Source organism: Streptopelia decaocto (genome assembly GCF_964273445.1).
Source record: "Streptopelia decaocto genome assembly, chromosome: 1".
In the NCBI taxonomy this organism is placed as follows: Eukaryota; Metazoa; Chordata; class Aves; order Columbiformes; family Columbidae; genus Streptopelia; species Streptopelia decaocto.
The window spans coordinates 114,498,704-114,525,446 of NC_138663.1; the positions used below are offsets into that span (position 1 = coordinate 114,498,704).

A 26,743-nucleotide genomic window follows, 5' to 3' on the forward strand; every position below is an offset into this window, starting at 1 on the left:
CCTTACCTAACAGAAGTCTAGAAAAGTGAGCAGTATTTTTACCATCTAGTAACTTCCTTCTTGTCAAGTCCCTCCTCTAGTTTGAGCCATTATCCAGGATATACTGCCTGCTCATGGACCACTACAGGCTTCCTTACAGACAGCAATGTATCTGTTATCAAAGTTCTTACTGTCTTCAAGGATGACAAGCTACCAGAAAATATGGTGGTTTAATGGCAAAAGACACTTGAAAAAAACAGGTAATGATAAATGGTGTGAGTATGAGAAACACCGTTATTCTGATATTGCCTTCAGCAAACTGCCTTCAACAAGCTCTCTTCTCCTGGGAAAAATACCTTACAAGAAGAAAACAACACCTGACAAAACAGCTTGGAAGGTCTCTCATGGAGCCCTTCCAGGACTACATTCAAGCAGCTGGAAACTTCAGAAGACAACAGAAAATTGTAAGAACGGCAGAGCTGTAAGCTTTAAAAACAGGAAACAAAATGAGAGCAATCCATCCCTGTAACAGATATTCCAGTCACCTTAACCAAACAGTAGTATAACAAGGTTGTCAAAGACAACAGATCATGGGGTCCATTGACTCTTTGGTATGGAATTGCAAGAGTTATTATTAAAACCCTTGGTACAGTAAGAGGTTGAGTCCACGGTTAAGATTCAGAGGCAGATTCTGGAAGGGATATATATAAATGGAGCAGTTACAGTAGATGAATCACAAATCATTTGATGGGATGTGCTGATTTGGAGGCTGCAGTAAAAAAAAAATAATCTTAAAACTGCAAAGGGCATCATAGGGAATCCTCTGCAGTGCCCTTAAGGACTTTCTTGGAATTCTCTGGAGAGGGAAGATCTTTCTTTGGTCCATGTGACATGTCAAGCTAACAAAGTTACGAGAGGTTACTGAATCTGGGCCTCAGGACTGAACATGTAAGAGGCTATCTTCAGACTTGTGAACTTTTAATATAAACTATCCTTAATATTTTCCTCTGAAGAACTTTGTTAATGTAATTAATTTGTTATAGACCAACTAAAGCTTTAGCATCTTTGTCAATACAGTGTTTCAGAGTATTGGGCACTTGTCATACTAGTCTCCACTACAGCTAAAGTATAAATTCGAGCTTTTCTCTAAGACAAAAACCTGCACAGGCCCCTGCACAACAGTAAGTCTATTACTGCATTCTGAACTAAAACAACATCTCCAGTTAAATTTACAGTGACTTTGTAACTCTCACACAAATGAACACATGAAAAAATGCTGTTTTGAATTAGCCACAAACAAGTGAGTTAAAAAGAAAAATGAAAAAAATGGATCAAGTTTTCCAAGCTTAAATGTTTTAGTCCAGCACATACAGAATATGAGGGGGAAAAAGACAGCAGGGATGTTCACTAGCAGCTAAGTTTATGAAAATTCCCATGGAGGATATCTATTCACCTGTCGTCCTTTCGGTTGTGTTGTCGATGGCAAGTCCTGCAGAATAAAGTCAACCCAGGAGAAGAAATTTTCATTTTACTTTTTAAGGGTATACAACACCATTTGTTAGTGATTCATATTACATTACGCTAAAATGGTAAGTCATACAAAAGTATAAAGCATTGACCCACGTTTAGAAATATTTTTTTCTTAAAGAAAAATCAAACCCAGGCTCTTTAGCAGCAAGCTGAAGAAAGCAGGTCAAAAGTTTAAGCAGATAGAGAATGTGCTTTTTAAGAAATAATTCAGCATCTTCAACACAAAAGCACGGTCAAGTGAAAGAGGCTCTTTATGTGACTGCCTTTTCCACTTAATACTTAGTCTTGTTTTCAAAAGAGAAGGATGGCTATTATAAATACTAAAAAAATATTCTTAGAAATGTATAATGCAATTAATTGTCCTGATGAATAAGATTAGAGCTACTAATCCTGTTACAAATTCAATTTAATAAACAAAAATTTATTAAATTTTTCATCCACAATTACTTTTCTTTGTATTACTTAATAAGCACTTTACCTTGTGGCAAATATTTTCTAATTTGTAATTTTTTTAATAGTTAAAGGAGTAGTTACTCAGTTTTCTTTTTTTTCGCTAGTCCCATGAACTCATGATATTGACGGCACTCTTACCGAAAGAACTTGCACGTACAATTACTACATTGGTCCAAACAAAGACAAATGAGATAAGCAACACAAATTTTAACATTAATATACTTTAGAAAAAACAACAGCACCTTTCTACCTGAACATATACAAAACAGAAGTACTTTGTGTTAAAGATGTGATGATAATAGCTTGGTTTGTAGTGCAGTTTAAAGCCGCTTCCTTTTGCTTTTCATATCCAGGCAAGGCTCATGTTTCACAAAGTATGTGCACGTACCACAACAGCAGAGGGCACACCAATTCGTTAACTCAGATAGCGGAAACCAGTACAAGTTCCAGAGGTCTCTCAAAACACAAAACTTAAAAAAGACTCTAAAATGTCTGGAAATACCAACTGCACAGTTATCCTTTCTTCAAACATGGCTTCCAAAGCTCAGGATGGAAATAAATCTTCCACTTTAAACCTTTGCTTAGTTTTGAGGAAACCGCTAACAATGATTTAAGGATGACTGAAGGGTCATGTTACAGTTATTAACATTGAATTCACTATATGGCTTTTAATGAGAAGAATGTGTTGGAAGAAATCCTTAAAAAAAGAAAATGGGGAGTTACATATGTAATAACCTTGGTTCTATCAGCAGGACAAAATTTTCCACTGACCACACAATAACAGTAATGGCAGATGAGCACCAACAAAACTTTCACACTTTCTCTGTGTGGAACTGGAAATCTTACCGAAACAGAATTGTTAGTGCTGCTATGACCATTAGCTGGGGACTGCCTGGATGTAGAGGGGGAATCTCTCTGAAATAAGACACAAGGTTCATTAACAACACAACACTATCACAGGAACACAGATATATTTAAAAGAACAGTTACATCCACAGTCTTATAACCATGTGCTTAGCTGCTTTATCAGTGAAAGTTTCCACACTATGAACTCTGTAAGTTTGAAACGGTTTTCTGTAGTTTAAGATTCAGGTTTGACATCTTGATGTATCCTTGGTAATAACTATTTCTATATTGCCTTAGCAATCAAACAGGAATCAAAGAGCTTCTGGGACCTCTTAGATCTCATGTGACTCACAATGCTGAAGGCCATTAGTCATACTGGTGTCTTTGTTAAAGGCAATTACCTGAAAATTACATGCTGAACAATACTTTGAATAGAATGAGGCACATATTCAATTGTAAAGATGCTTCTAAATCTTCTTCTTCAGCTACGTAGTCAGTGTTGACCAGTTTCTACTCTGTAGGATGCAACTCTCTGCAGTGCCTCAAAGACACTGAAGCAAACACCTGAGAAATAAGTTGGACATGTTCTTCTTCCTCCTCATCCATTTTACCCCACAGTGAGGTTTTTTCCTCCAGCATTCCTATGGTCTTAAAAATATTAAACATTAAAAAACCTTGACAAAATTGTTGTAGCATGGAGGGTTTTGGTCTCTTCTCCCAAGTAACAAGTGATAAGACAAGAGGAAATGGCCTCAAGTTGCACCAGGGGAGGTTTAGGTTGGATACTAGGAAAAAATTCTTCACAGAAAGGGTTGTCAGGTATTGGCACAGGCTGCCCAGGGAAGTGGTGGAGTCACCATCCCTGGAGGGGTTTAAAAGGCGTTTAGATGAGGTTCTTAGGGACATGGCTTAGTGCCTTACTTAGGTTATGGTGGGACTCGGTGATCCTGAGGGTCTCTTCCAACCAAAATGATTCTATGAAAACTCAACACTTTAAAAAAGCCACCTCTCTTCAGTCAGCCTACCGGCATGGTCCTGCACTCCACTGAGGAGACAGCAGCCGCAGGGTTGCACACTGGGAAACTCCACAGGAAAGATGACAGGAATTTCTGACTGGCTTTTGCAAAGACAAGGAAGCCACTTGCAGAGCAAGATTTTCACACGCCATTTTGATTGTATAGTCATTAATTCCATAAGATCAGATAACTGAGCCACCTCTTCATGAAATAAAATAATTCACTCATGCACTGTGAAAAAAATCCCTTTTACCTCCGAAGGAATTTTGGGATATAATATTCCATGCTAAAGGTCAATTTAAGAATGTCTGGTAATTTTGCATAACATCAAGGATAGCTGAAAAAAGAGCTAAAACAGTTTTCAAAGAAAACAAAGTTATCCCTGTCACATTTTATTAATACTAATGCCCTTTAGGAACAAATTAAAAATCAGAACTGAAGCTACACTGCTCACACAACATTAATCAGGTAAAGGTCCTCTACTAATATTCTTGAACTTATACTAATTATGTGATAGCACTTACAGCTATTTTAAAGCATCAAGAAAAATTAAAATGACAGGCAATACTTTATCCATCTTGCTGCCAGTACTCTTGGTGTGCAAAAAACTTATGAAGAACTTCAGAAAGTTCCATATGTAGCTATTTAGATGCTTGCTTTGATTTTAACACGGTTGAGGATAGAGCTGACAATACTACGGCTGTAAAATCATTGTGGTTCAAAGTATGTAGGTCTGTGTATTTCTGCTGCATGCAGAAGAACAAAAGGCTCATTTGACTCCCACAACTATCTGCAACATGTAAGAGGAATGGGGAAATCCGCTCTAAATCTATTTACAAAATCGCTCCAGCATAACAAGTTTAAAATGTTTAAATGAGACATAATAAGCTATTCATTCTTTAAAAAAAAAACAAAAAACAAAAAAAAAAAGAAGAAATAAGCCTAAGGGAACCGTTACTCTTTTTTTTTGTGTGTACGGAATTATCAGCATCACCTTTATCAAACAGCAGCTAGGAGATAAGTTTTCCAAAAAAGCAGTGACTTCTTTCTTTTATAAAGAGATTTTCTGTTTGCTCTGCAATTCTGTTTCTGCCATTTTCTTGCTTTCAAAAAGAGGTGAAAAATTAATTTAACCTTTCTTTTCTCTTTCCTTTTTTTTTTTTTTTTTTATCCTAGTTCGTTACAGTCTACTAGTCAGTGATGGTTTAGCAAGGGAAAGCTTTGGAAAGCAATGCAAGCACCCAAGTCATTTGGAAAAAAACAAGTTCAGAGTAACTTGGAGAATGCCGCTATTTCCAGACTCTCTTGGAGGTTTCTCCCTTTGAAGGAAATTTTCTTGGTTTGAGAATGTTTTGGTTTGTATTCCTCCAACAATTCTCAACAGAAGACAGCATATTACTCAAAGCAAATGTTCATCATAACGTAATGACGCAAATACACATTTTCAGTGCTATTGGTGATTACAGTATTAACTGTAAGAAACTAATCTAGCAAGTTAGTGAACAGGCATATGTACAATTTTTAAATAATTAGGCAGTTCAGCTGCAATTTCAAAGGCAATTAGATTCTTCATTTCTTAGGGACCCGGTCTTTTTCTAAAAATACCAGACCGAAAAGTTAAAAGAAAACTGTATCATGCACAGTTTAATGAGACAAATCAATGAGTATAGACATCCTTGTAGAATGCTAGGAGTGCTTAGAACTAGACTGCAAAACTTCTGCTTTGGTCTGAGTTGTTTCTCCAGTAAATCAGAAAAGGCTCTAGTTCTCCTTGGGATAAGAGCAAAAAACACTTTGAGGATCCAATGATTCTGAGCAGTGTAGAAGTGTTATTGGCATATGTAGTTATAACTTGACCATCTACATTCCCAACCTTGTCTAGCCCCACACCAAATAACAAAATGGCAGTGTTTTGGATCCTTGCTCTTCAGTTGAAGTACAACAGCTGAAGCTTTAGAGGAAACAATCACAATTATTTCTAAATAATGGCAAAACTAGTTTCCTGTTGATTCTTTCTTCTTAGGTATGGATTATGATTGATAAATCAATGCATTTGAGATGCAATCCTATGGCAGAAGTCAATTGTTGTCAACCATAGAGCTGGTCTGATCAAATTAGATACTGACAAGTACAGCCAGATTAATGATACCGTTGCCAGATGGAAAAAAAAGGAAAAAAAAAGACTTTCCAAAAAGCTGAAAATGCATTTCAATTTCAGTCTTGCACAAGGAACCTTTCTGGCAGCAGTTCTGATGTAAATGTAAAAAAGGTTTCAGACTATAAAAAGTCTTACAGTCTCAGCACTAAGGGAAACATAGCAAGACTAGTAGAGAAAAAACATGGTGATTACCACCAGGTTTTTTAAATCTTATATATACAAAGGCTCTTCTTTCTAGTGAAACAACTTAAGTGTTTAATGAAGACAATCTGAAACATAAAGGATGTTTATAAAGAAGGGTTTTTCTGTTTAAAAAAAGTACTGCCCTTACTATCTGAGTACTTCCCCTCACATATCTGACACTATAAAAATTTACCTGGGGAGTTCTGTCAGTACAAAGAATGTAAATGCAGTCAGAGCAAAATGCATACTCAGTGGGCTTAAAGCTGAAATGTATGAACAGCATATGCAGTCATCAGCCATAAGAAGAACGTGTTGCAACGATTACTTAAGTTCATATTCATTTAAGTCTGTCTTTTCCTGGCTATCTGAAGCAGAAAACACAACACCCTGGCCACTGTGTTACCCAGATCTCCGAGTAACTCAGACTATTTGCCACACCAATAACTAAACAGGTCATCTCACAGTAGATCAGCTGATCGGACTTTTATACAAGGGAATCCATAAGTAGCATGTTTTCAAGCAAAGTCTACTCCATTAAATAGAAGGCCTGGTAACTGAATGGAAAGCATGGGTGTAAGAAAAGCAACAAATCCCTAAGAAACTTGAAATTATTCAGTTGAGATTTGGGAAACTGCCTAGTGACACTGAAGTACCATTACATACTATAGGGACGAGACTTCCCTAAATATACAAAAGTGGCTTAGTATTTAGAAAACAACACTACAGCAAGAAGTTTTACAATCCAATTATGTGATCATGGTAGAAATCCCCTAAAAAAATCTAGTTATGGATTTGGTTTTATATTCCTCTTCTGGTAAAACTATACTGCGTGAGCACCAGTCCATGACTGAAGTGAAAAGGGGAACCAAATATAAATTTATACTGAAATATTGTCAAAAAATAACTTATGTAGTAAGATTATACTAGTGAAGACCCGATATCTCTGAATTTATTCTGCTAGAGAGCATGAGAAGCAAGCTTTCTGTGTCTTAGTAATGTCATTCAGCATTCACTTTCAGTCGTTCTTAATGGTTAAGATTTTGATTCATTATCTGAATCACAATCCTGAAAAATTATGTGAATAAAAATCTGTCCGTACCAAAGGACTAATGATGCTTTAATAGGATGATTTTAAAATGTTGGCTTTTTCTGTACACTTGTAACAACTGAAAAGTCACAGTGTGGCTTAGCAGGTGGAACAGAGTCAACCATCTCTGATTAAATGAATGCTAGATGCCACAAGGTGTAATAATTAGACATGCTTATTTTTCCCCCCTCTGTCTTCCATCACACATTTCTAGTTTTGCTGTTTTTTTCCAAAGGAAGGTAAGAGCTCATTTTCCTCTCTTCCATAAAATAAATAGTCATAAAGAGCCTAAGGACAGAAAGTCAAGGAAAAGAGATGATCTGCTACTACTAAAATAACACCTAACAGTATTGATTTAAAGCTCTATGCTGAATTATTTTTTCAAATAATGATCTTTCTAGCAGGTCTATAGTTTGTTTCTGTATTTTGATATTGGGAAGTGAGATTTTTTTTGTTTTTAAAACTGCTATTAACAACACAGAACTCAATACATAAATTTACCAGCACACTCCAGAATTTCTGTTTGAGGTTTTCGTCTTAAAGCCTTTGCATTTCATGAAAAACTTTTGCTTTCATGCGTATACCTTTTCAGATAATCAGCCTCATAGCTGAAAATTTGTCAAACCTTCTACATCTAAAACCTTTTAGTTCTAGTTGACTTCTATTAGAAGTACAGAAGGCAACCAAAAAGCAGTCTTTTTTTTCTTGCAAACAGATTGTTCTGACAATCACAATAGCAGTTTCTGTGTGTTCTAGCTGAAACACAAACACAATTAGGGTGAAATCACAGCTCTAATTAAGATAAGGTGCTTGACTTCAACAGGGATTGTGATTTCACTCTTGGAATTCTAATTTGGGAACTGTTTGCGCAGTTAAGCATGTGGCACAGAAAGACTGGCATCAGCTACATGGTGCATATGCCATCTGTATGCTTAAATTGGAACAGTATCTCTCAAATAGCCATTTTCTAGAATTTAATTCCCTTCAGTTGCAACCTGGAACATAACTTTGCCAGTAGAAGGGAATTAAACATTGCTGTCCAAAGAATATAATACCAAGTTTCTAGTTCAACAAGAACTAACTCCAAATCCGTTTTTCTTCTGTAATGACAAATACAATTTTTTCATGGAAACATAATACTGAGCCACATGTAACTGTTACAGACAACCATGACAAATTTACCTCAACAGGGTTATACAGAAACAGATTATCCAATTAACCCTTAACAGCCCAAAGCAGTAAAATCATGTTTAATGCCTAAAAAAGGAGGATTGTTCCTCAGCTTAGGAACTTTAACAGACTTTCTGGAGAACGAGCTTAAATTGTAAAATTTTTTAAAGGGGCTTCCTAAATGCAAGAGATGAGGATCCCCTTCCCTATTTTTTTCTTTTTTTAAATAGGCTGTAAAGAGTTAGTTAAGGTGCTGATGAGATGAATATGGAGGCAGGGCTGAGTAGGTAGGTGGTACCTACTCATGTTCCGTTATCTTTGTTGTAAAATTGGTGTGCTTGATCTAACAGGACAGGCAGAAACAATTTCCCAGAAAGCAGTAACATTCAGCCATCAGCAGGCAGTTAGTTACAGGACTGAGGAAGAAATGGGATGGTTCATTAAATTCATTACCTCACAGGATGAAGATTGCGTGCGATAACTTGGCACAATCTTAAAGGTAATACTTCCACGCATTTCCCTCTGCAAAAAGAGAAGTACTTCTTTAAAGACAAAGACACTGAAGATAAAATCTCCAACATCTCCAGCATCATGGTTTGAGAGCAGCAGTATGTTTTCGTAAAGTCAATATTCAGAAAAGCTAAAATGCTAATTTGTCACTTCACTTATAAACAAACAATTAAATCATCTCTCATTAATCTAAAAGACAAACATACATTATTAGTTTGTTTGCCTGACCAGCTTTCAATTGCCTAGAACCTACAGCTCTATTTTAAGGTGGGAGATTCACAGATGTGTAGGTTTCTTCCATGTCAATCTTTTCTTTGTAGCTATACTCTTGAGATCCACAGTGTCTTTGCTACTACAGCGACATTTTCTTCCCTTTCATGATGCATGTTGAATAGCAAAAGCATATCCACAGTTTCTGGAAAGCTGCATGTTACTGTATTAAAGGCAGAAATGTAAGAAATAGTCTTTCATCAGAACAAAACATGGGGTCTGCTAGTTTGCATTTGCTATAGTACAAGAACATCCATAACAAGTAGTAGCTGTAGAATAGCAGCAGATTGTGGCAACATATTTGCTCAGCCATACTTTCTTAAATGACCATTTGAATACAGGTGCCACTACATGGCTGACAACTGCAGGACTTGATCTGGGCAGAAAGGTAAGCAGATCGCTTCAAATGATCTTGGAGCTTTTCCCCTTTCTCTCTTCAACTGTCTTATTGTGAGAAAAAAAAATTGCTCCTTGCCTGGACTCACTTAAGCTTGTCTGTGTGGCTCTGGACACAACAAAAGGATTAGTGATATCATCCAAGATGCCGTGGTTAGCGTTGCATGCAGAAAAATATGCAAGTGTTACGGAATATCAAATGGACTTTACTAGCAAGGCCCAAGATGGAATTTTCCTGCAAAAAGTCAGACTGTCTGAGCTCAAAATACTTTTTTTTTTCCTTTGCAACATCAATAACGATAAGCCACAATAGTTATAAATTCAAAAGGGATGTTCCAGCTACATATAAAGAACACATTTTTCCCTATGATGATAATTAAATATTGGAATATTTTGCCCAAAGAGGCACCTGTCTTGTCAAATCTCTACCCTTGGATGTTTTCAAGGCTTAATCAGACAAAGCCCTGAGCAACCTGGGCTGCATTCAGTGTTGATCCTGCTTTGTGCAGGAGATTGGACTGCAGACTTCCTGAGGTTACTTCCAACCTGAATGGTTCTATGATGTATTGTCTTTGTATCTGTGTAGCAATTACACCAACAGTCAAGAAAAGTTTATTTTCTCTTATAACATACTCAGTGACTACACTTGGTGTAGACCAAAGATTTAAAATAAGGGCATGACCTTTATAGACCAACTTGGGATGAGTAATAGGAGGAAAACCGTATTTTCTTCTGTTACATCCACTAGAGACAAGAAACTCCTGCATCTCAACAAAGAAAGCTCAAACATCAAAAGAAGACTTTCTAAAATGTAGAAGAGTTATACACTAAAGTCAACTGCCTGGAGAGTCTGGGGAACCCTCCATTACTCAAGTTTATTTATGAGACTGTCAGACATAAATCTGTCAGGATTGGTGGGGTCTCAATGACCTTTTCTGTGGGACTAAATGAAATAAATAAAATGACACCTGGAGGTGTCTTTTATCATTCCTGGGTGTAAGGTACAAAAAAGCCACTACTGAAAAACAGGGGAGAGCCCGTAGGCGGCTTTAACAGCTGAACACAGGATGACTCTGTGTTACACACACATATAGACTATCAAGAAGTGGAGAAAAAGGGGAAGTCACAATGCAATTACATAAAAGATTTTTTCGAATAAGACAGGCACTTTTATAAAGAACATGAGAAAGACTCCAGACACTTACAAGCATTTTTTGTAGTTGTTCTACAGTTTGATTTGCCACACTGATTCCGTTTATTTCTCGGATTTCATCCCCTACATGTAGCGTACCTGTGGAAGTAACAAAACACACAATCACCTCAAACATGCTTTTACAAATTGAGATAACTGTAAGGCAGTACTAATATTAACACATAGGCATAAATATGAAACAACATTAAGGTAAGTTTCTTGGCTAGATTCAGAAAAGGACTTTGGTGGCTAAAGATTACAAACCTATCTTTCAGAATGCGGTCAATACACCAGCATGAGACACGCAGGTGCCCTACACAGTACCTGGGGCAAACATCAGTCCCTTACGAGGACACTGCAAAACCCCACGCATTGAAAAGAAAGTCACCTGTAACTAGTCAGCTGGAAACATTTGCAGAGATATTCAAGCAGTATTTTATCAGATGACACACTTAATGAAGTGTGACTTCCCAGTATAGTCTTACTTTTATCTGTTAGGCTGCTGTATTTTTAATTTCTCTGATTTTGATTTGGCAGAGTTAGAGTATGCATTTTTGTATGCACTTTTGACTCCACCTTAAGCAAGTCATAAACTGATGTGCTGAAGCTGTGATGGGAATGGCATGCTACAACATGGCTCTAAGACACTACAAAAACTCAACAGGGAGGAGGCAGTGAATGAAATATCTTCAGGATTAGAAACAACCTAAAAGGCTCTTTTTGGTTGACGATTTTTGACTTTAGTCGCTCAAACCCACCTAATTATCTAGTGGTTCTCCAAAAAACTTCCATGGTTTATTATCAGCCAGAAGAAGTTTTCCATAAACAGTGAAATATGACAAGACCATTTACTTCACATATACTTCTTTCGGCTCTATGATTTAAATAATTTGTGCAAATATCCTTTTCTAAATACTGTACCTAATACCATTACCATACCTAATTTAACTAATCTCACTTGGAAAACTAGCAACTAGCAACCATTTCCTAAACTAAAACATATCTAGGGAAAATTTCCTGAAAAAAAGTCAACCAACTAGAATCCTGAAAAATCCTTAAGATTATTTTCCTGAACCAAAATTGACAGCTTTTCCGAAGAATATCATGCAACCCAACCTTTCAGCTGAAAAAACGCATCATAATCAAACTGTTTAACACAAGCACAGACTGAACCAAGGAGCAGAATCCTGAAAAACTCTCTTGCTATGATTCGCTTTGGGCTCTCTACTGCAAAACAGAAGCTCACTTGGCAGTGCTACGGGAGAGAGTCCGAAGTTTACAAAAACTTTCAGTAAGTCCTTCAGCCACATTAAATGCTCCAAACAATTCCACAGGAGCTGATCTGCTGATAGTGAAATTATAAAAAAGGACTCATCCACTCTTCAGTGGAAAAATTATCACAATTAATAATTCACTGAATGTGAATGCAACAGTCCTGCATCTAAATTTCAAATCAATCTAGTTAATATCTAGAATATTAATGACCAAATCTCTAGTGAAAGACTCTGAAAGTTCAGTTTTGGCAGACTTTCTCAGGAAGGCGTTCAATACTCACAGTTCTTAAATAAAAATTCTAAAAAAAATTAGTCTCTGTGTAGACTATATCATGCCAAAATTAAATTGTGTTTGAAGACAGTGTAATTGTTAGCAAACAATAACACTGAATCAGGAAGAGTATATGCCCTGGAATAGTATAAAGATTCTTTGGCATTACTCAAAATATAAATCTGATGGGATCGAATATTAGAATGAAAATCAGACCCAGTAATATCCCTGTATCACATCACTTCAATAGCAAACTTAAATAAAATCTCTTTTGGAGCATATCCCATCGCTGTTACTTTGACAGAAGTGAATATTGTTCTGTTCATGCCTGGGATGAAGCAGTATATACAAAAGCTGGGAACAATGCATGGACATTTAGCAGGAGATGGCCATTCTCTTTTGAGGGGTGGATATATTGATAAACCACAGGAAGACCTTTTCAGTCTGAGAGAAAAGACTTATTATTTACAGAAACTTCTACTTGTTATAAAGATTCTTGTTGGAAAAGAGTATTCTTGACATCTTTGAATAATGAATCTTCTGCACCATTTGTAGCTCCCATGAAACCGATGCTTAACTACCTAATTTCAGTTGCTTTTGGTTCCTTTTCTATTGACAGTGCAGTATTTATTTAGAACTTGAGCTGTTCATGACTTATTGATGTATAACGCATCTGTAATAGCAAAGAATGGATGTATTTCTGAGTAAATTATTTCCCTTTTTGTCTTTGCAAGCCAAAGTGAAGACAGTTTTAGGAAGCGTGTGCTCTTGCTCTGCACAGAAGTATGAGCAGTCCTACCATATTAGGTAGGTAGAGGATAGAGTAGATTCTTGGAGTTCCTACTCAGAAACATGTTTTGTAGCCAAAAGAAAATTCTGTAGTTTGGAAAGTGAAAGGCTGTGAATGTCTGAACATACTTTCACCAAGTCATCACATACATTTTGTTAGAATTGAATAAACTTTATCATATCAGGGGTATCAGTATTTTATAAACTAATGTGAGTTTTACATTAGGTCACTTTAAAAATGCAGCATGGACAATGTACAACTACTGTTTTTCTGGTAAGGTTACATAGGCAGCCAAAATATTTTTAAATGCCATATTGGCACCTCTTCTTAAATGCATCTGAAGAAGCAATTCATATTTAAGAATGTATGCCCCCAAACCAGTCAGCAGCAAAAAAACTATGGGTTAAGATATTTAGAGCTGCTGAGAACTCAGTTTATATGCAGATGCCCTGAAAACTACGTTTACAGTAGGAGTAGTCTAAACAGAACACACAGGTAAGAAGTGAATGGACAACTGTGCTAAGTTAAGGCACAGACAAAAAGCCAAGATAATTTAAAACATGAGATCTAAGATACAACTCATTTACTTACCCTAAAAAAGCAAACAAGTCAACAAAAAGACAATTTAATTAAATGACTGAATGGCTGAAACTGGTGTTTCATTTTCACTGAGCTGAATCCTGTGGAAGGTGCAAGTAGGTAGTATCTTTACAAGCCTATGTTCCCAATTCAGCCTTCTGAATAAGGACAACTATAATCAGCAGGACTAGATACAGCCTGCAGAGAGACAGGAGTCAGATTTCAGAGCAGCTACTATTTCATGATTGGGAATTTTGCAGTTTGCACTTTATATTGCTAGACTTGAAATGATACAGCTCCTGTAATCCTCCCAGTAGACCTATTATCTAGTCATTGCTGTTATTGCCTGGCAACTTTCCATACAGCAAGAGCAGACAGAAGAAACAACAACATAAAACCTCCCCAAAACAAATAAAAGCCACAGACCCCATCAGAAGGATTCAGTCACGTTGTGCTTGAGATCACCATCAACTTATATTTGTGTTGTTCTATTCAGTAAAAATATTCTAAATATATGTAGGTTGAATGAAGCAGTGAAGCTAAGAGGCATCTAGAACACTAACAAAATTATAAACATTAAAAAAAAGATGCTCATACTACAGAAACAGTTCTTTTTTTGAACTAAACCTATGCGCAGGTAAGCTAACTTAGATGAAGCATATACTGAATAGGTTTAATTTCCCAAATCTTTAGAAATAAAAGACACCGTATAATTAAATAGAAAAGAACAGAGTTTTTATGAGTGTAGTTGGATTTTTTTACCCACTTTTAATAGGTTTTAAAAGTTTTATTACCCCCATTATGGAACACATCCACGTGAAACAACATTCTGCAGAGGATCACCACTACCTAAGGACAGTTGGAAGAAAATCTTCCTGTGAATCTTATGAGAAATTTCCTTTTAAAAATAACTTATAGAAACTTAAAGTCCTCTGAAGGAATATAGAAGACTATATGAATTGCATCTTTGCTTGTATGTAAAGTTTTATCCTTCTTGCTTCTTGGCAAGTTTGATCACATCAAAGATTTGAAGTGAATATATCAGGAAAAGGATTGCTGTACATTTTCCCTGTTTTATGTTTTGTCTTCCTAATTACCTGTTCCTAGGTTTCTTTGAAGCAGAACAGTAGGCTGGAAGGAACTTTGGTCTGAGAAATGATGAAAATCTTTGTGTTGACCAAAAGAAAAAGATGGCAAACTAGAAAAACTGAAGTAATTCTTTCAAGGGTACAACCCAAACCTGCAGCTAACAACCCAGCAGGGAAGTTCATCTGTTTAAAGCAGGACAAAGCCCAGCAACTTTTTGACATCTGATCTGGACATATAAAATGGCAAAAAAGAGTAGACTGGAGATGAGAAAAGATGCATGTTTGCAGAGTTTGCTACAGTAGTGAAAACTGAAAATAAAGATCCAAGTTCTAGGCATAAGAAGTATTTTTATTTCAAAAATCATTTTAATAAATCTCAACATCAAAAGTACAAAGATCCTCAAGAACTGTGCGAAAATACATGCAGAAATTTGGATTTTTGGTTGAACAAAGCTCTTTCATTTTTGCCAGGAAAAGTACTTTAACTGGTCTAAGGATTTTTCTTTTTTAAACAGAGTATTAAATAAGTATAGCTCCAAAAGTTATTGGCATTTCAATCTCTCATTGAGCTATACTCCCATTATCCTAACTACGGTCTAAATGAAACATAGTGGGCCCTCATCTCAAAATGCTGTCAGACATCTGCAAATGGAAGGTAACAAAGGCAGTTAACAGGACTCTATCCAGATACAGAAGTACACTACTGTGGAACAGTAGCAATCAGAACAAGGAGTATGCAGTGTTGCACAGTTTGTACAAAATGATCTAAATAAATGTGTGTGAAGATAAAAGTATTCATGACACCTGATTACCTTGCCGGTGAATCATTCCTCCATGCATAATTCTTGCCACAATGCAATGGTTCAGCTCATTCATTTTTAAAGTGATTCCCTAGAAAAGAGCAATGTTTTTACTTTTAAAATAAAACATTAAGCAGTGTGATTCCTGACGAGTTAAGAACAGTCACTTTTCTTAAAAGCAAAAGTAAAACTAAAAGTAAAAACTTTGCCACTGACTTGAACAGGAACAATGAAAACAGATACTATTTATAAGGGAAGATGCAGTACTTTAATATATGAGCATGCAAGATTCTGTTTTTTTAAAAAATGTAGTTTTGTATTGAAGTACAAAGTGTCCGGTTTGGTTTAAAGCCTAATCTGCTATAACTACTACAAGATTGTTTTTGAACAAAAACAGCTCAAGTGGTAGTCCTAGTGGTGTTCCCCAGGTCTCAGTATTGGGACCAATTCTCTTTGCAGACAGCATCAAGTTGGGTGGGAGTGTTGATCTCCTGGAGGGTAGGAAGGCCATACAGAGGCATCTGGACCAGCTGGATCACTGGGCTGAAACGAATTGTATGAGGTTCAACAAGGCCAAGTGCCGGGTCCTGCATTTGGATCATAACAACCCCAGGCAGAACTACAGACTCGGGGAAGAGCGGCTGGAAAGATGCCCAGTGAAAAAGGACCTGGCATTGTTGATTGACAGCCGGCTGCACATGAGCCCGCAGTGTGCCAGGTGGCCAAAAAGACCAACGGCATCCTGGCTTGTACCAGGAATAGTGTGGCCAGCAGGACTAGAGAAGTGATCGTGCCACTGTACGTGGTGCTGGTGAGGCCCCACCTTGAATCCTGTGTTCGGTTTTGGGCCCCTCATCACAAGAAGGACATTGAGGTATTAGAGAGAGTTCAGAGGAGGGTGACAAGGCTGCTGAGGGGTCTGGAGCACAAGTCCGATGAGGAGCAGCTGAGGGAACTGGGGCTGTTCAGCCTGGAGAAAAGGAGGCTGAGGGGAGACCTCGCTCTCTACAACTACCTGAAAGGAGGTTGTAGCATGGAGGGTGTTGGTCTCTTCTCCCAAGTAACAAGTGATAGGACAAGAGGAAATGGTCTCAAGTTGTGCTAGAGGAGGTTTAGATTGGATATTAGAAAAAAAATTCTTCATGGAAAGGGCTGTCAAGCATTGGAAGAGGCTCCTCAGGGAAGTGGTGGAGTCACCATGCCTGGAGGTGTTAAAAAGGTGTTAAAGGTGTTAAAATATGAGGTTCTTAGGGACATGGTTTAGTGCCAGTGTTAGGTTATGGTTGGACTCGATGATCCTGAAGGGTCTCTTCCAACCAAAATTATTCTATGATTCTATGATTTTGTGTACAGCAGTAGTAAGAATGCACACATTTTAAATTAAGGATAGACACAGGAGGATATGTATCTACAACAGCTGCTGAACTATTTCAATTATACTGGCAACCCTACTTCAAGGTGCAGCAACTGTCACTACAATCATTCTAATACTGGTCTTTACCAGTACAGAATCAAGAAAAATACCAAGGTTCCCTCCATACCATTGGTTCATCTGTGTTCTTCTGGAACTGCACCAGTCGAACTCGTGTTACATTCTCCATATCCATGTCACCGTTGGCGCTTTCCGGAGAATCTCCGTTTAAGTATGGAGAGGTGGGAGGAGGTGTAACTCTCAGCGCTTCATCACTGTAAACTTCATGTGCCACTACATCATGAGTTTGAAGTAAGGCCTAGAGGAGATTACAGCAACAAAATATCAGACTTCCATCATCTCTGATGCCCCTGCCACTCATTCCTTGTAAATATTTTTTAAGCTTTTTAGGAATTAAAGGAAATCTGAGATATTTGTTCCTCACTTTCTATATAGGATTTTTTCCCTTGAAGGAGGCTATGATATACTTCAGCAGACTGCAAATGCACACACATGTACCTAGCCTTTAAAATCTGCATGAGTAAACCCCATTTTCTACTGTAGATACCTCAATGAGAATGACGCTTCTTCCCTCTCCCCATCTACTTGACACCTCCAAGGTGTCAGAATTAAGCCATCTTTATTTATGTGCCTAGACACAGATTTAGCAAGCTACCTTTCTGAGCAAAATTTTCTATAATAATTACCCCAGTAAAACAGAATGTTATTCACATCCCACGGTATGATATTCCAATAAAGACAGACTGCAGATTGGTATTTACTGAAAGAATGAGATACTATTTTTTGTTGTTTATTATCATAATCACTTCCATATTCTCCCCTTCCCCTAGAGAACAGACCCAGCGCAACCACATTGGGCTCAAAATGACTGACAAAAATGACAATCTAAATCCACAAACTGTTCAAATACTACTTCATTAATTTTACCCTGTTTCTTCATGAAAAGAAAGTTATAACACATAATTGATTAAATGTATTTACATATCTTTGGTAGGCAGAACTGGCTGTGTAAGAACTCTAAGCTAGAGCAAAAACATGAACCCTGTAAAACTGTAAAAAGTGTAACATAGTATTAAGATATAAGTTGGATAAAATGTAAACATTTGCAAAGCAGTATTCAATAGTACCAGGCTTTTTTATGGTATGACATTCCACTGTTCTCCAGGATATCTTTAAGAGCCCTGTATCACATCCATTTTACACTTGCATTCAACTCTAAATAATGAGTTTATTGTAGCAAGATTGCTTCTGTCCAAAAACTAAATGTGATTTATATGTGAACATAATAGTTCTATTCTTATACTAACTCATCAAGGACCAGAGATAGATCCTGCCTCTCTACCCCAATGGCTGAGTTTCTCAGATAAGGACTGATAAAACAAGCCTAGCTCTACCAACATCTCTACAATAACAGAGATATCAGGCACACCTGCAGTGAGGTCAATCTATATTATAGTTAATTTCTTGTTAATTTTAATTTAAACGCTCATAGCTCTCAACTTGCAAAATCCATCAACCATGCAAGGCTTGAGACTGACCATCTAGAACTGTTCTGGCAGAGAAATCTGTTCTGTTTTGGCAGAACTTAAATTAAAAAAAAAATTATAAAAAACACCCATATGAGATATATTTCTGAAGTGGAATCAAAGGCAGAAATGGAATCCTAAATGTGTTCCCAAGGTAGCACTTCTAAAATGTAGCATGTTATAAAAGAGAACTTCATAAACAGTTGAAGTTCCCTTTCCTCAAATCAGTTTCAAACTATAGTTGGGAATTCAGCATTGTTACAATGGAATTGAATTCCCTAAACTAGCGATGCTGTGCCCACGTTCCCACCTATTCTTCCAGTGTTTCAAGCCCAACTACACAAATACTATTTTTAGGTAAATACTAACTTGTATCTGCATTTTGTTTTTAATTGTATTTTGTCAATCATAAAGCTCAAACTTGCAACAATTCCTCTTCATTAGTCTGTACTAGTGAAGCAACATTTTATATTACGGACCTGGACCATATATGCAAATTAAACCACTTCAATTAAAGCAATTCTTAATTTTATTTATATGGGTGTAAACTTATGTGTTAATACTCCTATAGAGGTTTAGGGATTGAGCTTAATTCTCATTCTAGTGTCTGAAAACTGTTTGCAGTTGTCCCAAAGACAAGAGCATCCATGTGCAATTGTGCTTTAGCTCTGGCTGTTACAGAAAACATAGCAAACGTCCATTCTAGAGTGTGTGGTGGTCTTGGTTTTGTGCTCAAGCAATCTTTAGCAGAGTAGGATGATCTTCTGTGATTCCTTCAGTTCAATCTGCTCCAAGCCACTTAACTTAATGCACCTGCCCATATCTGTTATTCTCTCCATGGTTTAATATTACATCTCTTATGTAATTCAAGGCCTTACATTTTTTTCACATCAAATATTTGCCTTGCTTTTACTGTATTTTTAGTAATAATATACACCTCATAAGGAGATTACAATATGGTAATCTGAACATTTGTAAAGGTTCATAATTATACTAGATGACTTCTGAAGGTATTAACAGAAATTAACACCAATTCAGAAACACTGTATGTTAAAGTACAGCAAGCTCAGTTTTAATATTGAAAACAAGACCGCTATTGGATTCTCTTTAAGGATACTTTTTTTTCATGCACTTCTGTCAATTTCAATGATTTAGATTTTTTTTCCCTGTCTCTTTTTCTTTTCCTTTTCCTGCTGAAGCTCAGTGAAAACAACTGCTTCCTACTATATTGCAGGATCATTGTCTGCAAAGAACAGTGTAGGAAGATGTGGAATAATTACTGAGAAGGCAAATTACTGAAACAAATTATTGAGGATATGCTTAATGAGAATAAAGTTATATCCACATCTTCAGCATATAAGGCAGCTGTGTGGCAGGTAAGATATCTGCTCTGCATGGCTTCCCTCCTGCCCCCAACCTGGCTGCACTCTTGGATGGTCGTGCATGGGAGTCCAGTGTGCCGGTACTAAAGAGTACAGGGCAGTGGAGTGGCCAGGCCCTGTGTAAAGGCAGGTACACAAACCAGATGGTATAGCTGCTGTCAATTAAAATAGATAAATGTTTCATTCCATCCAAAATGCTAGTTTCAAGCCAGCAGATGTGTCAAAATCTGTCCCGTCGATGAACTTTGCTCATTATAATCTCATTATAATGTCAAAACACACCTCCATCTCAAAAGATATACGCCTCCAGCATGTTCCTATGCTCCCTTGCACAAGAGCGGTGAAGTTTTTACCTTAAAAGTTGAAGCAAGAGATTTTACACCAATCTATATCAAAGGTATGTATGACTAGAGTCACTGAAGCTCCATCTGAACGTAGAAAATTGTATAAAATACCCTAACAACAGGGGAAGGTTAGGGAAGACACCATCACTGAGAAGTCAAGGAAACAGCATAATAGACTTCCGGAATCAGTCGACAGCCTCTTCCCCACCCAAAAGGATGCTTTTGGGTAAGATTTGCACACTTGGTTAAACCAAACATTTCCCCAGGTCACTTAGACCTCAAGCTTGTATTTGTAATCACAGTAGTAACACTATGTAGTCATCTTAAAATGTATATACTTTGCAATATTGGACTTATAGGGTCAACTTGAGGTCATTTAGTGTAATTTGGCACCACTCAGGGGTTCAGCTCAGCTGCCCTCAGCCCCCAGTGCAACCACTGAGGACAAGCTGGAATGCTAAATTAACCCTCTTAACACAACAGAAGGTGCATGATTATGGATAAAACTTCAATATAGAACTAAGTAAAAGTCTCCTAGTACAGCAAACATTTCAATTGCTGCCACATACTAAAGATCTATAATAGAGCCTTTTACAGGTAAAACTGGCGTATTTGGAAAACTAGTCAAAGTTGTGTAATGGAATAAGAGCTCCTTGAAATTTGTACACAACAAATGAGGTACTTGATAATATTTTAAATAATTCTGAAACTAATTACTTACTGAGAGATCTTTATGAAAAATTTACACACATTTATTTAAATTAAAATGTTAAGCATGTACAGCCTAAATTCATAATTTATTTCTGCACCCAATAAGGCACAAAAAGGCAAAACAAAACTCAAATAATAAAAACCTTTGAACTCTAAGATCTCGGTACCAGTAAGGGTCCTCACAAATGCATACTTTATGAGCTCTGGTTCTGTAAAGGTCTATATACAGTCTAAACCAGGGATATCAAACTAATTTTTGCTGGGGTCCACATCAGCCTCACGGTTGCCTTCAATGGGCCGAATGTAATTTTAGGACTGTATCAATGTAGGAATACAGTCCTAAAATTACATTCGGCCCATTGAAGACAACCGTGAGGCTGATGTGGCCCCCGATGAAAATGAATTTGACACCCCTGGACTGTCTTTAAGTAAATGAAACACAGTATACTCCACTGTCTTCCATTTAGATAATAATATAAATAATAGTAAAATACTCTGTTATCATACAGGTGTTAATGGACACGATCCTACTTGTTACACCTTATTGCTTCAGCCTCTGTGCATCAGAGCTCAGCAAATTACTAATCAGAGTATTGCTCTCTACAACATGTGGTTAACACATTGAGTGTAGGCTGACAATATTCTTTTATACAATTATTTCCTTTCCAAAGAGTACCTATTTTAAAGGCTTTGGCTCTGAAGGAAAGTCGCAGAATGCCACATATGTAAGAATAATTTTGTAGGGTCTGCAACCTTATAAAAGGTGTATCTGTGAGCAGGAGTGGGAATGATGGGAGAGGAGGAGGTGGCCTCTGACGCTTGAGTCTCTTTGGTATCTGCACCCTAAAGGCAGGTTCCACAGCAACATGTGCTGATTTCAGTGCTGCTTTACAAGTTTCTGCCATTCCTCCCTATCCCAGACTGCATGTTTCTGTCCCCATGTTCATTCTGGCTCTGGCAGTATTCTGTTTGTCTCTAACACTTTTTGCTCAACAGATCATTGTTTTGCTGGAGCAGTTTTCTAGTAGTTCAGCACAGTGCAATACAGAAGTGCGGTGTCAGATGAATGTCGGAACAACTGCCAGGGAGAGGATGAAACGTGAGGAGAAGGGATGGGTCTCCATCAACCAGTGATTTAGCTTGGGATGCCACAGACTTACTGAAATTACTCCTTGTCAAAAATACTTGTTATGGAATTGTGGTTTACTCCTTATTAAAAAAATACCTTTTATAGCATTGCAGCAAAATAATTCTGGTTTTAAATTCATGAGGATAACACATGGAAATAGAGATACCTATAAAAGAAGATTTACAACTCACTTCTCTTGTTGTTTGACTTGATAGGTTAAATTTTTATATGCCAATCATTTTTATTGGTGCCTACTCTGAAAGTAATTTATACTTAAAAAATTGTTATTTCTCCACAGTGCCTAATGTTTTTGCAATGCTGTGTGGTAACTAGGCAAAAGAAAGATAAATTAAAAAAACCTGTCAGATTCCAAATAAAGAACTTCTGTACCAGTGAATGTTCTTGTCTGCCCCCCTCCCTTTTTTTAAAAAAAACTTTCTTACAATATGGCTGAGTACCATTCCACCTTGTTTTATTTCATTTCAAGCAAGCACTCCTGTCAAATGCTGAACCAGGTTTGTTACAGACTTTAGGATAGGTATCACCTCCAGGCAATGACATATCAGTGTGTTGCTGCATACAACATAAAAAGCCAATATCTGCATTAGCAATTAGTTCAGTGAAATAGGAATGGATCGACAAGTAAAACAATTGGGTTAGTGAGGACCTGATGTTCACACTTAACGCATTGCAGGAGCTTTTATAACACTTCTGACCAGCTTTCACTTTGCCCTGTGGACTGAATGCCCATTAGCTGCTGGATTACACTGGCCAATCTTCTGGTGTACATCCTCGAGTTTAATTTTATCTGAAAGGAGTCTAGTTTGCATGCTCTGAGACTCTTACATGATACAAGCCAAAGCACTGTAAGGGGACAATCAGGAGATTCACTTCAAAAACATACTCCTGATCTGACTTGAAGTACTGAAATAAATGCACCCAAAGCTAGAGTGGCCATCAAAAGAACACACTGGGACATGCAGCTATTCAGAGTTCATCTTATACCTGAATATGAGGTTGGTTTCAGCTCACTCTTTCCTGGAAATTAGGTTTATCCTTCAGACTTACAGTAATTCAGCTTTCAGATGAGCAAATTCCACAAAGCCCCCTGCATATAATCCTTATGTTAGGTAAAGTCAAATTCATGATTTCAAGCTGAAAACAGTGTATAGCAGATTTAAGCACACACTTCTGTTTCTGAACTTAGGAACTTCATCCACAGCATAAACAAAATAAATCCTTTAAGGAGTTTCAAAAGACTGGACTTCAGTCACTTGAACCAAGTGAATTTAAGACACTGTCCATAAATCAAGTTTGTCAAACAGACGCAGTAGGAGTTGATACGTAACACAAATTCACTAGACTGTAGAAGCTATTGATTTATTGTAAAATACTGTTAAATAAACACTTACTTTGCAATGACTTCACACACCTTTATCCTAAGAAGAGCTTGGGGAACAAAAAGGAGGACCCCAGCTCTACCTATGAATATCCAAAAGGATTAATTCTTCTTTCTATGTGCAACACAGCTCTCCCCAAAAAGGCAGTTAAACTGCTCCGTCATTAGATTACTCCAGCTGCTGACAGTTTTCAGCACAGTAACAGGGACCAATAGTAGTAGTAATAGAGACTATTTTGCCAGACCAGCAGCTTAGAAATATTTATTAATAGGTATATTGTACTTTATGCATCTTCACCACCTGCAGATTTTAGGGAGAACTTACCGAAGTTTTCTCATATAAAGAACAAAAAACAAACAAAAAAAAAATTTCCAAACAAACAAACCAACCGACCCATCAAAAACCAGCAAGAGCAGCATTTGCTTACCATGAAATGAGGTTGTGTTAAAATACGCTTTAGCTCCTTTGCATCATTGTTCTCTGGGTAACATGAAATTTCTTCCAATACCTGCAAAACAGGTAGAAAAAAATGCCCATAGTATCTTTCTTTCAAATAAAGTCATTAACCAAACAAATAAAAACCCTCACTGGTCAGTTAGAATATCTCCAAATGATTATGCAAAATAATGTTTTTGACAGGAAAGGGTTTAGGAAAATATGCTACCCCCCTCTGTTAGAAGAATAAAATACCTCGCCCCAAAGGCACTTGCCTGCAACCTAATACTTTCACCTTTATTTTTCACATGGAACTTCTTGGACAACAAAAGCAGATTATTTTGCTTCTGAAAGCACCTCCCAGGAGTAATTGCCAGGAAATTTTGTGGAATAGAACTTTGCAGTGTCTATGAGTGTGACTCAAGTTATTACAAAGTGTTTTATTAGTCTTCCTGTTCATTCTGTTTTAACAGCTTTATAAACAAAGTTTTCCTATGGCATTACCCCCAACAACTGTACTTATTTTTACTGATAATATATAATACAACTATTTTTTTAACTACTTGCAATAAATAAATCAAATACTATTTTTCAGATATAAGAATTAAGAACATCCATGTCTATTCATCTTTTATCTTCAGGGGCCACATTTCTAGGTCTGCTCTTCTTAGAACTATCCATGACAAACTTGTTTCTGTTTAAATAGCTGATAATTAACAGCAAAACCTTTTGTGACTAAGTAACTTATAAACTGAACAGGAAAGATACTGTGTTTACCCAACAGGAGTGCTCCTTTCAAGACTGCCATTGCTACAGCAATGATGAAACTGAGTAATATATATAATCCTTACAGGAATAATGGAATTCTGCAAGTTTATGCAACATGTTATGTAACTTAAGTAAGCAATGGTAGAATTCCAGAAATAATTCAGATTCTCAGCCAGAATACATGCCAGTAACTTAATGAAGAAAACAAATGTTCCACTTCAAACACAATCAAACTTTCAAAGTAAAAAATATGTTTTACAGCCATTACCTCTTTGGCTCTCTGTACAGCATCACTTGGAGGATTCCTGATTTGTGGTGAAGACTTTGTGTTTATTTTGTCATATAGCTGAAATAGCAAGAAAACAAACTACTGAAATCATATGCTACTTTATATAATGATGAGCGCTAACAATAGTCCGCTTATGTTACCACGATTAAGATGATTATTAAACTTCAAGTCCCACAGATGTTTTGTATACAAAATCGAGCAGCTTAGGGTTTTGGCTTTTCATTTTTAAACATTTCCTGATTTGAACAGTGCCATAGATTCAGAGTTCATAGGATGACATGGGAAAGTTCAAGAGGTTAAGAGGTTCTGCAAACCTCTAATGCTTTTTCCACAGATTTACAGAAACTATATTCTTCTACTAGAAGTGACCTTCTGACTCTTGAATAAATGCTGTAAATCATACATTCTGCCACAAAATCAAATTAATCTGCATACACCACTTTTCTCAACAAATCAGTCATCAGGCTTTCCAAACAGTAATTTAAATAAACCTCAGAATATGGCAAAAATGCTCTCGAACTCAGAATGCTACAGAAGCCAAAGTCTTTGGGGAAGAGAAAAACTAACCCTTCCAAGAAAGAGTGATCACAAAAAAGAATACTTCTATTCTACAAGGAATTTCTATTGGACAGAAGAATGCCAGTGTATTTAAGTAGGGAATTGTAAACCTCCCAGGTTAATTATTTTCTTTTAAAAATCCTTTAACCCCCCTTTAACTACGCAAAATGCAATACGAGAAAGTTCTATCTGAAATTTCAAATTATAGATAGATTTTTTCAGGCTCTCTTTCATACAAACCTAACAGATTGTACGTTTTACAAAGGAACAAATGTATACTTATGAATAAACGGAGACTGTAATTAGTACTATTTTCAAATAAAAAATATTTGGTGTACATTTCAAACAAAATAGAGATGGTCATGCCTATAATTATTTCTTATTTATGTTAGACTACTTCTTTGAAATGTAAGTTAGAAAGAAGATGCAAATAACTATTGTCAGGATATTAGAGAAATTTTTATCACAGTGAGGGTGGTGAAACACTGAGATAAGTTGACCAGGGAAGTTGTAGAATCTCTCAACTTTCACAATACCCCAAATTCAACTGAAATTCAACATAGTGTATGTAAAAAACATTTAAAATACACAAGGGAACCCAACATCTTCGGCAATCCTAACACTGTAAAGGATGAGCTGATAGGAACCTTTGCTGCTCAGGGCCTTCCTCTGAGAAGCTCACAGCTCTGCTGTTTGGCCTTAGATACCTGAAAAAGGGAATCTTGTCAAGGTACAGAGCGCCTTCTTCTCTTTCGCATATGAAAACCCATTCAGATACGTGAGATATGTAAATTGCAATAAATGCAATCCAATATCATCATCATTTTACTTGTGTTTCTTAACAATTTAATGCATATGTTGAACATTTCAAGTCCATATGCAAATAAATACAAAAAGAGGAAACAATTTCTCTTCCAAAAACATTGCCCACAGGACAGTTACACAAAAGTAGTAAAGTCAAGATAAATCAGTTTCTTCCATATCCAACCACCTCACCTTGTGCTGCCAAAACGCTGCTCTACTCAACAGTTTAAGCAGCCTTGACCACTGTTGAGGTTAGTAAAAAAAAAAGAAAGGTTTTACCCTTTCTTAAATAAGTAAACAAAACGTACTCAAACTCCAGCATCCCCAAATTATTAAGTATCACATTTATATATCTGTTAAGAAACTCCATCAA

General features: G+C 36.8%; 1 protein-coding gene across 4 annotated transcripts in view; it reads right to left on the bottom strand.

Annotated features, from left to right (window-relative positions):
• Window positions 1–26,743, bottom strand: part of CASK (calcium/calmodulin dependent serine protein kinase) — a 206,381-nt gene that overhangs the window by 19,313 nt on the left and 160,325 nt on the right. Inside the window, exons 12-19 of one of the 4 annotated variants that reach the window (XM_082046507.1) lie at window positions 24,988–25,065; window positions 23,944–24,024; window positions 17,134–17,322; window positions 15,605–15,683; window positions 10,804–10,889; window positions 8,876–8,944; window positions 2,809–2,877; window positions 1,433–1,468 (exon numbers count right to left, since the gene is read on the bottom strand). In XM_082046507.1, coding sequence (XP_081902633.1) covers window positions 1,433–1,468; window positions 2,809–2,877; window positions 8,876–8,944; window positions 10,804–10,889; window positions 15,605–15,683; window positions 17,134–17,322; window positions 23,944–24,024; window positions 24,988–25,065 — 687 coding nt within the window. The remainder of the gene's footprint in view (window positions 1–1,432; window positions 1,469–2,808; window positions 2,878–8,875; window positions 8,945–10,803; window positions 10,890–15,604; window positions 15,684–17,133; window positions 17,323–23,943; window positions 24,025–24,987; window positions 25,066–26,743) is intronic. The other 3 variants (XM_082046509.1, XM_082046508.1, XM_082046510.1) reach the window with 3 other exon arrangements.